Source organism: Hemicordylus capensis, chromosome 4, assembly GCF_027244095.1.
Source record: "Hemicordylus capensis ecotype Gifberg chromosome 4, rHemCap1.1.pri, whole genome shotgun sequence".
NCBI classification, from domain to species: domain Eukaryota; kingdom Metazoa; phylum Chordata; class Lepidosauria; order Squamata; family Cordylidae; genus Hemicordylus; species Hemicordylus capensis.
In genome coordinates, this window is record NC_069660.1 from 155,627,372 (window position 1) to 155,643,735 (window position 16,364).

At 43.0% G+C, this 16,364-nt stretch overlaps 1 protein-coding gene across 2 annotated transcripts in view; it reads right to left on the reverse strand.

Moving 5' to 3' along the window:
- Positions 1–16,364, reverse strand: part of XPR1 (xenotropic and polytropic retrovirus receptor 1) — a 169,784-nt gene that overhangs the window by 63,123 nt on the left and 90,297 nt on the right. For both annotated transcript variants that reach the window (XM_053245279.1, XM_053245278.1), the window contains exons 5-7: positions 10,849–10,998; positions 10,396–10,479; positions 7,171–7,252 (exon numbers count right to left, since the gene is read on the reverse strand). In XM_053245279.1, coding sequence (XP_053101254.1) covers positions 7,171–7,252; positions 10,396–10,479; positions 10,849–10,998 — 316 coding nt within the window. The remainder of the gene's footprint in view (positions 1–7,170; positions 7,253–10,395; positions 10,480–10,848; positions 10,999–16,364) is intronic.

Below are 16,364 nucleotides of genomic sequence, written 5' to 3' on the forward strand. Positions count from 1 at the left end.
GATCTAACTCATCCCTTAAATTCTGATCCCCCACAATGAGCACCTCCACCTTGCTTGGATTCAGCTTCAATTTGTTATTTGAGTGTCATCAGCGTACTGATAACACCCTACACTAAATCTCCTGATGACCTCACCCAGTGGATTCATGTAAATATTAAAAAGCATTGGTGACAGAATGGAGCCCCGAGGGACTCCATATAATAGCTCCCATTTTAAAGAGGAACTGTCACCAAGCTCCACCATCTGGAATCTGCCTGAGATAGGAGCAGAACCACTGCAAAGCAGTGCCCCCTATCCCCAATTTCCCCAGGCGATCCAGAAGGATACCATGGTCGATGGTATCAAAGGCCGCCAAGAGGTCCAAAAGAACCAATAGAGTCACACTCCCTCTACTGATTCCTGGTAAGTGTCATCCATCAGGCCGATCAAGGCAGACTCAACCCCATAGCCCAGTCTAAAGCCAGTTTGAAATGGGTCTAGATAATCAGTTTCCTCCAAAACCTCCTGGAGCTAGTTGGCCATCACCTTACCCAACCATGGGAGATTGGAGATTGGCCTATAACTATCTATCACTGAAGGATCCAAGAAAGGCTTCTTAAGAAGTGGTTTAATCATTGCCTCCTTCAATCAAGGAGGCATCCTACCCTCCCTCAGAGATGACTTAATGATATTAACTCCAACAATCTCCCTGACAGATAGAAGTAGCCAAGTTGGGCAAGGATCCAGAGAACAAGTGGTAGGCCACACCGCCCCAAGCAGCTTGTCCATGTCATCAGGCATCACAGATTGAAACTGATCCAATCTAATACTGCAAGAGGGATTGCTGGGCACCACCTTAATAGACTCTGCAGAAACAGTGGAGTCCAAGTCGCCCCAAATTCAAGAGATTTTGTCCGCAAAGAACCCATTAAAAGCATTGCAGCAGAACAAAGTCCCCAGGGATTGGTATGAAATGGAAGGAGCCTGAATCAAACTTCTCACAACCTTTGCTCTGCTGGAAGCAAACCTGAAGAAGCAATGCGCATAAACCAGAATTGTCTTTTTGCCGCACGCATCACCTCCGCATAAACCTTCAAATGGACTTGATGCTGTGTCCTGTCACATTCAAGCCGAGTTCTCCTCCACATGCGCTCCAGTCCCGTACCTTGCTGCTTCAGACCCTGCAATTCTCTGTATACCAAGGGGCCACTTTTAAAGCAGATCGGAAGGGAGTGATCATGTCTACTGCCCTGGTGAGTTCCTTATTCCAGGTTCCCACCATGGGCATCGACAGAATTAATAGCAGGACCAACACCAAAACCCTCCAGGGCTTTTTGGAATCCTACTGGATTCCACCAGCCGTCTCGGGTGGACCATCTTAATAGGTCCTCCACCCCTGCAGGGCTGGGTTGTGGCTGTGAAACCAACCTTAACCAGGTAGTGGTCCATCCATGACAACGGGGAAACCACAGGATCCCGCACCCATGGAACACCCCCCTGATCCGAACAAAAGACTAAATCAAGTGTGTGGCTGGCAACATGAGTTGGTCCTCAAACTAGTTGGGATAGGCCCATAGTTGCCATGGCCGCTATGAACTCCTGAGCTGCATCAGACAAGTCGGCCTCACAATGGATATTGAAGTCACCGAGAACCAAAAGTCTGGGAGACTCCAACACCAACCCCGAGACCAGCTCTGTCAGCTCAGTTAGGGAGTCAGTTGGGCAGTGGGATGGACGGTACACCAACAGAATCCCCAATCTATCCCTAGTTGCCAGCCTCAGAAAGACACACTCAATATAAGTCAACAGTTGCACAGGAGCCCTGGTAAGGGAAATGGTATCCTTATGGACCACAGCCACTCCACTCCCCTGCCCACTTCCCCTAGCCTGCTGCACAACAGAGTAGCATGGTAGAAGAACCTGGGCCCAAACTGGGCCACTAGCCTCCCCCATCCAGGTCTCAGTTATACACGTCTCAGTTAAATTATAGGCCTGACTCCTGGCTCTGGAGCTGCTTGCTGTGTCCTAAGGCTGCTCCTGGCATTGGTTGCGTGTACAGAGGCATGGAGCCCTGCTGTGCACAGGATGTCCTGGAAGCTGGCTGGGATGTGAGCTTGTGCACTCTCTTCCACTTCTCTTGTCATGACTCCAATCCCAGCTGTGTGTCCAGGGGTGACCTCATGCCTTCCATGTTGGAATTCTGCCAGTCTATCGTAGGCTGCCATTATTCTGGACTTGATACCTGAGAGCCAGTTATGCACCTCTACCTCCTTTAACTTCCTCCTGAGGAAATGCAATTGTTCACAGTTCTGGGTGGCAGTGCACTTGTGCCCCCTTTGTGTAATCTCCTGGGAGATCCAGTCAAACACCTCATACTTTCAGTACTTGCCATGGAGTTCAATCTGAAAATTGTCCACACTCAGGAAATTGACCAGGACCTCTGTCTCCTCATTTGTCCATGATTTGTCTTTCTCCTTTTGGAAATGGGGATTGTTGGCCCCGCTGTTTCCCTTGGGCTTTTGCAAACCTGTTGTTCCTCTGTCCTCCTTGTGCCACTTGCCATGGGCAATTGCCCCAGGATGCTTCTACAGCCACCTTGGATAGGGGATGACATGGTGGCTTGCCAGGCTCCATGTGCTGGCAGATGGGTTCATCTTCCTCATGGCATGGGGCTGTTGGATCTCTCTGATGGTGCCTGTAGTTCCAAGAAGCGTTATCATGTTTGCATATTCTGGAGGGCAGGAATGGGTGATAAGGGGTGCACTCCCACATTTCCCAGGATGCTTTTCTGTGAGGGGGTGGGTGTGGGTGGGAGTAGTGACAGCCCCATTTACCTGGAAGCCCCATAATGAGCTGCCAGTGCTGGTGCATCATGGGCTGCTCCCCGGGGGTGCTTTGGCACTGACCATGCTAGGCTTGGAGCCATCCACGGCACCCTCCCACTTGGTGTACAATGCCTTCTGTGGTCTCTGCCTGGGGATGGGGTGGGGATGTGCTTAACAGCACTGGCCAATGGGCAAAGCTGCCGCCTTGGGCCTTCCTGTAGTAGGGGACTGCACCTTCCCCTCACATGTGCTTGCTGCCATACTGGAAGTCCATGGCCCATTAAGCAGCTGAGCAGTGGATGGTGGGGAGAGAGAGAGAGAGAGAGAGAGAGAGAGAGAGAGAGAGAGAGAGAGAGAGAGAGAGTGTCCAGCACAAGCTATGTAATTTGTTGTTGACATAAATGACTGCTGGGGATGCTCCCGCCTTAGAGAATGTTCTGCAGGCAGCATACCCTTGCTGGATGTCCACTCTAGCCACAGAACTCTGTGGTAGCTGGACTTAAGTAGGGGATGCCGCCTGAGCTACAGATTTGGATGCAGGAGATCACACGAGTAGTAAGCCTGGGCTAGAGAACTCCTCTGCCCTTTTAACCTCAATTAAGATCAAGGGACAGATTCAGGGTTACCCACTTTTGGACAGTGAGGGCTTGGGGACTGGCGTTGGTTCACACAAGCATCCAGCATAGGCTTCCCTACCTCCACCCTGCATTAGGATGATTGCGTAAAGAGGCTTATACTGTGCTTATTACTGTTCTCCCAGCACCATACTTTTAAGACTTTGTCCAGCCTGCAGGATTACAGCCTAATAAAGCTACCCTTAATCTATGCTATGTGGTGGTGGGAAAGACTTCTGCACATGGCCAAAAGCACTGGATAAAAGTTACTTAATTCCAGAGCTGAGTTGGGCCACAGAAAACAGGTTATTGAGTTTATTTATGATAAGCCTTAGTGATGAACACGAGCCTGCTTGGCGCTTCCTTTTTCAAGCGCCAAACCAGCTCAAAAGCTGGCATTCGAGCTGGCTTGACAGGCAGAGAGGGATACCTTTAAGATGCAAGTAAGGAGCTCCTTATCTGCTCGCCCCCACCCTGCCGCTCCCGCCCCCCAGCTCTCCTTTTAGAAACAGCCACATGGGGCTGCAGGGCTGCCTCCTGCAGCCCCACGTGGCACTGGCACAAACATGGCCAGGGCTCAAGCACACTGGCCATTTGCATGGTCAGCAACACAATGCTAACCACACAAATAGCCGGTGTGTCTGCGCCCTTTTTGTGTGAGAGCGAATGTTGCGTGTGACTGCAGGAAACAGTGCTATAGCCCCAGACAGCTGTTTCTAAAAGGAACACTGGCAGTGGGTGGGGGGGGGGAGAGGTACCATCTTCAAAGGTACCCCTCCCCGCAAGTGAGTGCACGAAGAGCTCATGCACATCTTTAAGTCCTAGGTCAAATGAAACCTTGCAGTGCCTACATCCTCTTTTGCCTAGCAAACCTAGGTTGGGTATCCTTGTAGGCTGGAATAAAAACAAAGGAGCAAGAGGCATAATCCCTCTCATGGACTATCTTGTCCTTACAGTAATCCTTGAAGCACTGAGTAGCAAAAAACAGCTGGACGTCTAAAATTGTGCGAACAAATGTTTAGCATGATCTCTGCCAGACCACTCCTTGAATTTGTGTTACAAAATCAAAAAAACATGCTACCAATCCATGCGGTTCTATTCTTACAAATCACAAGAGTTGAACAGAATCCTTACCTCACTAGGGTTGCCAACTGCCCTGCCTTGCGCGGGATGTCCCAACTTCTTACGGGGAAATGTTCGTCCCGATCGGGACTTATTTCCTCCCGCTTTTTGATCTTATTTAACCTTTTTTAATTTTTCGGACCTCTTTTTGGACTTTTAAAGTTGTTGCTGCACATGTGCTGGTGACAAACAGAGAAGTCTGCACTGTAAGGCGGTGAAGGGATTGGGTTGGACTTGGCAGGCGGAGGATTAAAGAGAGTGTGGAAACTGCTAAAGGGGCTGGGCAGAACACTGGAACAGTCCTCTCTGTCTTGGCTCCCCCTCCCCAAAAAGTAGTCATTACTTTCCTCATTTGCAGCTTCAGCCCTCTTCAGGGATCTGGTGAGTGCAAAGGGAAGGTGGGGAGTGATGGGAGGAAACACCCTGGGAAGCAGCTCCAGAGTAGGAGAGGGGCAGAGGCAATGAAGGATTCCTTCCTTCCCACTGCCCCCCGTCCCCTATTAAAACTGCCCCCCCCGAGCGGGGGGTGGGTGGGGGACAGTTGGGGCACCTGCTGTTCTTCCTTCAGTTCAATTTCAGAGATAGAGTGTGAGACTCCATTTTCCACTAGAGTAATTTGCAACAGCAAATCTATTTCCTGCACAGTCCTCACCCCTTTTCATGTTTCTGATGACAGGCAGCAGACTTAACATGGTTTAACTGGGAGGTGGGAGAGCTCTCGCCCCTGTCCCACTCTGCTGCCAGTGCCGCCCACCCACCCTGGTGATGGATGATGGTGACACTAAGCACGCCCAGCAGCGGCTGCCACCTGGGGCCAAGACAAGCCCTGCCCCTAGGTGGCCCCGCCCCCTGCCCCCCACGTCCCGATTTCAGCCAACGCAATGTTGGCAACCCTATACCTCACCCATATGCTTTCACTGAAAGGCTGGCAAATCCTACCATTGTATGGTCTGAATTGTGCATGTGACAGGGTATTTAAAGTGTTCCATAGCATGGAGATTATGCTATGAGTCGAGTATGTGTTCGTTTCCCATCCTTATTTTTGGTATGATTTACGTTTATTTTAAGTCTCCCCCCCCCCGACTAACCTGTTTTTTGTATTTTCCAATATCAATGCAACTGTTTTGGAACACAGGACCACGACCACTAGGTTACTGGGCAACACCCCCTGTGTCGCCATAGTAATGTCCCTATTTCCCTTTGTGAAATGTTGGAGGGTTTGCTGACAGATAAATATGAGCAAACTTGCAACCTTTTTGTAGTTTGTCAAGTATTTTGTACTCCTCTCCAAGGCTGCTATACAAATGCCTTTAAGACAGTTCTTTGGAAGAAAGTTTTTCACAAAGATGAATGAGACATGCTTCCAACTTGAGGAATCAGGATTCAACATTCAGTGTTTCACAGCACCCCAAAGGACAACACACTCACTACTCCACGACAAAGTTGCATGCAGAACAGGGTAACTATTTGAAAAACTGACCAGTTTATCACCTCCAGGCTTCTCACAAGATTAGAGCTTCTGCACATCATTTTTAACACAAATGTCTGAGAATAACAATCATGCTACTACAAGCCTTATTTTGACAACAACTGTCCCCCATTCTGAACACCCTCTCAATTTCTAATTACCAAATGAACACAAACATGCAGATGGTTTTAAGGACACCTGGAGCTCAAAAATATGCAAGCTACATGATGTGAAAAGATCTCAGACATGCATTTTAAAAGGCTACTGAAAACCATACAGTGGGGGAAACAGTAAATTTTGTTTACAGAATACACAGGGACAAGTGAGAGATAAAGAATTTCAGAACTGAACTGGATTAAACATATTTAATTAGAATGTAATGAACTTCCCTTACTGCAACAGGATAAATATGCTCATTAGTTTTTTTACAATGTGCCTAGACACTCTTGATAGAGCAGGGAAAGCCAAAGAGCCAGCCGAACTGGCCAGAGGGGAACATAAAGAAAGCCGGCGGAGGGAGGGGAAACCTCCATGGAGACGGACACACACACACACACACACACACACACCGCCGCCTCCAGCAACTCCCCCAAAGGGAGTAAAGTAAAACAATATTTATTTTATCTTATATTTTAACCAAAAATGGGGGGGGGTGTTGGTCTGGGATCAGACGAAAAGGGGATGGTTCGTCATCGAACTTATTCAATGTCAAAGCTGTTTGTACATCCCTATTGTTTACCAACAAGCACTAAATGTCTTCCCAGGAAATCTAAACACAAGAAAACAGAAGCACCAAAACCAGCTCATGTATTTCTGAGTAGCTTCACAAAGTCAGAAGAGTAGTGAAATAAACCCTCCAATGGAATCCTTCAGGGACCCAAGAAAGCATCTTGAGTACTTACCATTTCCCAAATTATTATGTATTAAACAAAGATATAATTTATTACTATATTGGTCTAAGACCGTAATAAAGTTCATTACAGCTACCACTAGCTTAAAACTCTGGTTTGGCTAAAAATAAAATCAAAATACCAACATATCAGGTGGTATATAAATTAAATAAATCAATATCAATGGAACTAACTCTGGGGCAATTAATTCTCAGATAAGATAATAAGGAGCTGGGGTAGATTCATATAACTATCTGTTGGGATATACTAACCTGAAAGTATGAGGGTAACATTCAGCACAATGAATATTCCACAGAACAACCCAACCCGGAAGGTAGTCCATGCTGGTGCAGGCTGCAAATGGAAGAGAAAATACATGTGGACCCCATTATCTGCAGGGGTTCCATTTCCACAGGTAACAAATCCGCGGAAAACAGAGCATTGAGAATCGAGGGAGGTAAGGTTCTTAGGCAATGAAAATAGGTGAGAAATGGCAGAAATAATCAAAATTTAGTGCCATACCATGCTTTGTGGGTCTGCAGTTGTCCAGCAATGCCCCCTCAAAGTCAAATATCCACCATTTTTAAATGATTTTCATGGAAAAAATGTTGGTTTTTTAAGAGCCACAAAATGGCTCCTTTTCCCAAATTGGTGGCTGGAAATTACCTCGGAGGTAACTTTCGGCCACTCCGACACTGCCAATAAGCAAAATTTAACCTGTCCCCCCGCCCCATATACTGAAATTGGGTCTCAATTGTCTGACCATATGGCAAGGTTTGTCTGGAGCATTAAGAATAAAATAATCTGCTTCTCAGTTCAAGTAAACTGTTAATGTTTTAGTTAGACCAGAGATAATAGCCGAGTAACTTTTAAAGGAACTTCATTGTTAACCGCCCAGAGACGAAAGTTTGGGGCAGTGTACAAATTTGATAAATAAATAAATAAATAAATAAATAGTCTCAAATGAAAGCTCCATGTACAACATAGATATTTAAATTTTATCTAATCTATATCAGATTTGTACACAGCCGCAAACTTTCATCTCTGGGCAATTAACAATAACATAAAAACAAGTTAAAAACATACACAAAAATTTAAAACAATTTAGATAATTTAAAATCAAACACAAATTAAATCCTAAAAATTTAAAAAGCTGGAAAAGCTTGGCTGAAGTGGTAGGTTTTCAAATGCTTTTTTAAAACTGTATATAAAGTAGCGATGTGCAGAACATTTCAACGGTGAAACATTTTGACTTGCAATGGGCCGTTTTGAGTGTTTCAAGCTCAAAACACCCTTTATATACAGGGCCTGTTTCAAGCTCTGAGCAGAACCACCCCACTTTGACTGAAATATTTTTACATTTCAAGCACCATTCTGGAGGCCTGTTTTTCCTTTGCTGATTGGTTTTCTGGCACTGGCTTCCAATCTCCTTGCTTGGCTTGTTATCATACAAATCAAGTGTTGTCATGGGCAACTGTAACCCCATTGGCTGGGGGAAGGGAGAAGGGGAGAGAACACAAAAGGAGGGAATTTAAAATGTATTCAAAGGGAATGCGAGGCAGAGAGAGAGAAAGAGAGAACCCTTATACTGTGCCTCTATTTAAGAGGATACATCAGGTGTAGAGGAAGAAGGAATCAAGGAAGGTTTGATTTTGTGGTTTTCTTTTCTCAGCGCCGAGTATAATATGCTGTGCTACTGCTGCTATAACCATCTGGTTTTGCTGGATCTCAGACTGACAAAGGCAGAACTTGGGTGCCTTCCTTCCTTGAGTTGTGGTTTGATTGGTTTGTCACATTGTGTTGTGGAGATAAATGGATAGTGGCAGGCATGTATGTGTGTAGTAATATTTCTTGGTGACTGCTGTGAGCTCCATGTCTGACCTCGAGACTAACTTATACTTCACTCACTGCTCTGCTCTGCAATCTGCATTGCAATGGTTGTATTCAGTAAAAATGTGGCTGAAGATGATCTAATTGAGGTTATGGCTATGCTTGCTGCCAAGAGTGCTGCTGTGTAGGGATGTGCAAACCAGTTTGGGGGTTCGACGGTTTGGGGTAGAACCAAACTCCCCCGGTCTGGACCCAGACCGAACCCACCCCCCAAAGTTCTGGGGGTTCGCGATCTTAAAATTATTTAATTTTTTAAATATTATCATTTTTTACCTTGTACTCCCCGAGGGGAGTTCCTGGAGGCAACGGGGGGCCGGGAGGTTCCACCTCCCCCCACTGGCCTTCTAAATCAGCCCCTCACCCCATTCAGGACCTCTTCAGCTGGTTTTCGGCCTTCACTTTGGCGGGGAGAGGTTTGAGGGGGTGCTGGACCGAACTAGCCCAGTTGGGTCCGGCCTTGAACCAAATCAGACCAACCGATTTTGTGCACATCCCTACTGCTGTGCAGCTGTTGCAATGCTAGGAAGTAAGGAGTCATAATTGTGTGCGAGAGAGCAGCATGCCAATGATGTTACTGCAGTGCAGGTGCTGTGGCTGGCAGTGGATTCTGTGTCAGTGATTCTTTTTTGGCCATTTTTGGACTGTGTTTGAAATTTGTGTTCTGAATTGGGAGTGTCAGGTTCCCTTTTACTGTGTGCTTCTGTAATATTTTTCAAGGTAGAGTTGCCAAATGCATTGCAAATTCCAATGCAAAACTTGTGTGTGCATTCTGTGAGTGCAGCGCGTTTCAGCCATAGCGAACAGTGGGGAAACACAAAACACCCCATTGTTCCCCATGGGTAGCTCCTAGGAACACCAACATGGGTTGAGCGGTAGGGCATGATGGGTGGTACCGATCACCCAACCCACAAAAGAAATTGGCAAGCATGCAGTTTTTAACAGATTTAACCTCCCCCTCCCTAAACCCCAAAGGATCCTATAGGGTTTTGGGGGAAAAGTTAAAAATTTGTTTAAAATCACCCACTTGCCCATTTCTTTTTGTGAGTTGGATGATAAGTACCACCCATCATGCCCTACCACTACACCTACTTTAGTGTCCCTGGGAGCTACCCATGGGGAACAATGGGGTGTTTTGAGTCTCCCCATTGCTCGCTATGACTGAAACACTTGAAACGTTTCAATTTCATTCTGTCGAAACAACCAGTTGGACCAATTGTTCCAACAGAATGTTTTGGCCATTTGCATTTCGTTTTGAGCTTGAAACAGAACACAAAATCCAATTTTTACACATCCTTCATAAAAAGTCCTCAGATTTTAACAACACAATCAAATATTTTCTCAACTGCAACTCAATATTCTTTCTACTCTGCCATGACACATTAATACTTGTACTATAACTTCCAAGTTTTCTGAAGACAAAGCAGCAATTTTCAACATGAATAGAAGACATCAGATTTTCTCCATGTTAGCTTTTTTAACTGCAAATTTTAATTGTGCACTTTCATCCTACCTCATAGATAAAACACATCCTTCTATTAAAATAAGCCCTTCTACTAATCTGCAAGGGGAAAAAGAACACTGATTTGTGAAGTTTCCATTTCCATCACCTGTGCAGCTCCCAGTGGTGGAACACGTAACCGTTTCATAGCTTTCTGTCGGTCTCCATCTTCCAACTCATTAGTCACCACAGTCTAAGTACCAAAGACAAAAAACAAACACAAAAATCAATTAAATAACCCCTGCCGACTGGATCAAGAGGCACTTTTTAAAGTGGTAGCTCTCCTGTATTTAGCAGGGGAAAAGCAACACAGTATAGCATGGCTGTTGCTAGACTCTTGTGTTTACTATGCAGCAGAAGACTAAGTCAAATTCAGGACACATGACATCCTTTTGTGAGAAATGATACCAGAAGATTAGGGACATATTCAAGTATGTCATGTTAAAGTTAACTTGTACTGAAGTTGTTTAGCAAGATTTGCAGGAAAATAAGAATACCAGTGATGAGCTGGTATATTTCTGTGCATTTAAGAACCGACAACACAGAGATCAACATACTCTACCTCTGTTTCAGAGATGAGCTGGTTGATTTTCTTGCAAGTATAGAACGGTGCCACTTCAACATGAGCCACTCTCCAATCTGCACCTCGGGGTGTCTCCAGGATCTTATCATGTTTCTTCAGGATCTTGCGGAATCCCGTGAAATTTAGATTCTAAAGACAAAGGAAAATCCACCACCACATTAATTTATTTTAGTCTTTTGAGAATTTAGAACTTTTACTTTATTTGAATTGATGTGGGTGAACTGAAAACTTAACCTTCTGGGGGAAAGAGCTTCAAATGTTTTCAGCATCACTTTTTAAATATGGACCAACATTTTTTGAATAGCAAAAGCTTTATAGACTAGAGCAGGACCAAAAAACCCAAATGCAGCTATATTTCTCTCCTATTGTATGAGGCTATCTATTTCACAGACACCAAATAATTCTACTTAAGACTCCCTACTCATGAGTCTTAATCTGAGTACATCAAATTAAAATGATGCACTTTCCTTTAATACACCAATTCTCAGAAAGCAGTCATTTTGTTACAACATCCAACAAGAAATTAGCTTGAGGGGGGCATGAAACATCTATTTCCCCCATGGATTATCATCTTAATTTGCACTGCACAGCTGGGAACATCTGTCGCATTTACTGCTGCAGCTTTTTTCAGGTATATGCTTTAACAAAAATCTTTTGATCACTCAAAAGACCTAAGGGGGTTAGGTCTGTAGCACAAAGCACAAACTGACAGTGGAACTGGATGTCGAAATCTACAAATGCAGATTAGACTTCATTGGACAATGAGGAGTTATTGAACAATTTGCCACTGAAAAAAACATGAAGAGGGTCAAAACACATTTGGCTGTTCTGGAACATTCCTTTCAGAATGTCTCAACTTGTGCAATTTTGGTTCCTCAAGAAAATCTCTTGGATTATTCACTTGTGAGATTTGGACATTATGACATTTCAGACAGGACCCTCTGGATTATTGCTAAACAGGTTCACAGTTTCAAGCATATTAGGATTATTTCTCGAGTTCCCGATTGACAGAGTTAGTTGGGATGGGTTGTAATAAGATTGATTCATTTCATTATATATGCATTGATAACAGTTTTTGAATTTATTTGCATGAGAATGGTATTTTACTATCATTTTTAGCCATTTATATTATTGGATTAAAATTGGTCTATCTAGCAATAATAATAGGTTTCATTATTTTTATGTATTATATGAACAAAGATTATCCACAGTTTATTTCATACGTTAGCATTTTCAAGTTGGATGCTATTTTATGCAGTTTCTTTTGGAGTGGTTGGTTAACAAAAATCTTTAAAATATATGCTAATATGTAGTGTATGAAGAGAACTTTAGAGGAAAAGGCAGTCTCAATACATTTAAAGGCATCTGAATAAGCCTTCCTGCTGGACATAGGTATTTCTTAAAATAAGGTAGCTATGCTTTTATTCTCTTTACCCCCTGCCAAGACATAAAAACTATCTATTGAAGGTTCCTTTCTTGAGACTCTGTACTTGTGAATTAATCTAGTAATTTAAATTCCTTTTAATTATTAGGTTTCTTCAAGTCATAGAATACATGGAATCAATCTTATTTTAAAAGACAGGATTACATGCTAAACATATCATCCCTTGTTCATTAGCCCAATATCTTATAGTACATGGGGCTGAGTTAAATAGATAGCAGGCAGGAGTCTACATTATGATGTAGGTTTTTTATTCCATGGCATGTTCTCCATATATATAGTGTGTATTGTATACTTACATTAAAAAGCATCTGATGATATACAAAACAGCTTAATTAGGTTTAAGGGTTCAATTTAAAGCATACATCCAAATATCAGTAACAATGGTATGCAGAAAGTGATCCCATTTTAAGCAGCCACGCAAACAAGCCAAAATTCGGAAGACAACAAAGAATGGCAGAATACTGTGCCTGTGGGAGAGGTTTCAGCATCTCTGCTGAAATGATTTTCAATTTAATTGTGCCTAGAGTGATTTAATATTGGAGCTCTGTAGTATGGAAGGGAAGGAAGAGGACAGGGAGAGGGGAACAGGAAGCCAGTGCATTAATGATCTATATTACTGCCAATGAGACACTTTAATTACATTCTCTTGAAAAAACCCAGTACTTCCCTCCCTTGGGACAGTTGTGCCTTGTTTTATAAAGCTGAAATGAAAAATGAAACAAAGTCATAATTTTGGCCATCGATTTTTCTGTGCTACATAATTTGGCTTGCTGTGGGAGTAATTATAGCTTTTTACACGCCTCAGGAACCTGAAGCTATTGTGATCTAGTAATATTGGGCTTTACATGAGCATGAATTCTTGCAAGAGAGCCTTCTTATCCCATCAACATAATTTCAGAGCTCTAGCCTTCAGAAGTACAGAATTCAAACACTCAGAGAGAAAATTAATCTTAAATAATCAAATGGCAGAAGGATAAAGGTGATACTCAAAATATAATCTACTGACCATGGGAGATTGTACTTTGTTTTTAAAAAGATAATCCTTTTTGAACAAGAACCCTCCTTTTCCATTCTACTTCACCCTATTTAGTTATTGGGAGGTATAGAAATGTATTAAATAAATAAATAATTTAGTTATAGCACACCATTCCTGCACTGGTTAGCCTCAGGATGCTTCTGAAATTCAATTGGTTCAGCAACAAGCCCATACCATGGTTTGATGCTATGTCAACTCGCCTCATATTGTGTGTTTCCACTTCTCCTTGCACATTCAGCTTTGCCTCTCACTTCTAATTTAGCAGCAAACCATAGTTTGCTATTACAACTGAAATGGACATCATTTGCCCATATCATATCTTGCCCATGTAACAGCAACTATTATTTGTTGCCAAACTGAATGTAATAGCAAATTATGGTTTGATTGTTGCCAAACCGAAAGAAAGAGGGGAATGAACATGTAAACGTGGCCCATTCAGGTAGCACTGGCTTGGTGCTATGCTTAAACTGACTCTTAGAATTGTTCTGCTCAATTTCTACTCAGAGAAGTGATTTATGCAGATGGAAGCAGAATTTAACTTGAGGTGATGCCCTCAAGATATGCACATATCGTTGGATATATTTGGAAGAAAATCTTAGAAAAAGAAGGGTCATAGCTATGGAAGAATGTCAAAGGTTTAATTAGTATCTCCCAAAGAGAAAGCTACTATAAACTATTGTTTAGGAGGCATTTAACTCCCTTGCATCCAGATTGTATTTAAAATAGCCAGGGAGATGCTTGTTGAAGATGTCAAACTCCAGAAGCAGATATTTCTTTTTTCTTTTTCAAAGTAGTCCTATGATTGTCAACTTCTGGAAATAATGTTTGGCTAAAATTCAAGAAATCACTCGACACAACATACTAAATTGGGTTATTTGATTACTTGAACATTTGATTTAGGATGATTATGTATTTATTATTTTATTATATTTGTGCACACCCCAAACCTCTGTTTCTGGGAGGTTTACCACAAAATAAATTAAAACAATTTTAAGCTACAAGTCTGGTTAAAAAGTTTGGGTGAATAAATGTGTCTTTAAAGACTTTTTAAAAGTTTTCAGAGATGGAGAGGCTCTTATTTCAGTAGCAAGTGCATTCCAGAGTCTGGGGCGGGGGGCAACAGAGAAGGCCTTTGCCTGTGTATACCAGATGAGCTGGTGGCAACTGCAGACAAACCTCTCCAGATAATCCCAATGGGCGATGGGGCTCATAGTGAAGAAGATGTTCTCTTAAATACCCTGGGCCCAAGCTGTTTAGTGCTTTATAGGTTATAACCAGCACCTTGTATTTTGCCCAGAAACCTATTGGTAGCCAGTGTAGTTATTTTAATATAGGAGTAATAGGGTCTCTTTGAGATGATCCAGAGACCACCCTGGCTGCCACACTCTGTACCAACAGCAGTTTCTGGACTACGGACAAAGGCAGCCCCACATAGAGAACATTGCAGCAGTCAAGCTTGGAGTTTACCAGCATATGTTCTGAGATCATTTATCTCAAGAAACGGACACAGATGGCATATCAGCCACAGCTGATAGAAAACACTTCTGGGCCAATGCCTCAATCTGAGACACCAGGAAAAGGTTTGGATCCAGAAGCACTCACAAACTGCATTCTTGGTCCTTCTGGGGAAGTGTGAGTCCATCCAGAACTGGTAGATCAAAATTGTCTCCTGAGTTCCAACTCGCACAATAAGTACTTCCATCTTATTTGGATTCAGTCTCAGTTGGTTATCCCTCATCCTGCAGGCAAGCATTTAGGGAGGTTATGCCTTCTCCTGATGATGCTGGCATGGAGAAATAGATTTGGGTGTTGTCAGCATACTGATAACACCTGTACCAAATCTTCTGATGATCTCTCCCTGCAGTTGCATGTAGATACTAAATACAGAGCTATTAAACTGTATGTTAATAGCAGCTGCATTCTTTTTTAGTTTGCTATGTAAGCCCTTCAAAGCAGTGACCTGTACTTTGCTTCTGTTACTCTGTCAAGTGCCATGTACTCTAATACTACTTTATATAGCAATAGCAATAGCACTTCCATTTATATACCGCTCTATAGCCGGAGCTCTCTAAGCGGTTTAGCATATTGCCCCCAACATTCTGGGTACTCATTTTACCGACCTTGGAAGGATGGAAGGCTGAGTCAACCTTGAGCCCCTGGTCAGGATCGAACTTGTAACCTTCTGATTACAGGGCGGCAGTTTTACCACTGCGCCACCAGGGGCTCATATGTACTTTATTCAGTTAATACTACTTTATATGTATTTTGTTCAACAGGCATCACAAATCCACTCACCAGCTACAAGTGCCCCAGTCCCTTCTTGCCAATCCTTCTGGCAAGAAGCATGTTCAGCAGCACATGTTCCTTTGCCCAAGTTCTCACTTGTGTTAAAAATTTGGAAACGTTAAGAAACAGTAGGAGTCTCTTGCTATTTCTCTCTCTCTCTCAAAATACCATACATCTCTTTAGAAAATTACTAAAGATTAATGATTAATTCACCCTACTGTTAGTACTTAACACATTTAGTTTTTCCATATCCCCCTCAGATACCACATTTGAAACAAAATGATTTCTGATTCTGATTCTAATGTATAAAATATATTACTCGCTCTCTGATTACTTTCAAGTCATGGAAGAAACTATGGCTTATATCCAAAGTGCTGCTTGCACAAATGGAAAGCTTATGCAAGTACATTTTTGTAGTTCCCCACCCACCCTTATACACCATTCTGGAGGATCTCCCAACCCTCAGGAATGGCTTTTCAGGGTATGTGAAGTACTGCAACACAAGTGGGAAAGACCCTCTAAGCACAACTCCTTTCAGTTTTTTGGATGCAAGCCTGTGGATTTTGAATGACTAATTCAAACACTGAAGAAGAGGTAACTGTACAGTTCATGTTAAGAAAATTTAACTCACACTTTTTATTCGGCTAAAAACAGATTAAAAGCTCATTAGAAACACATTCTTTTAAAGAAGTATAGAACGAAAATAGCTAATTCTCACACTCAAAACAA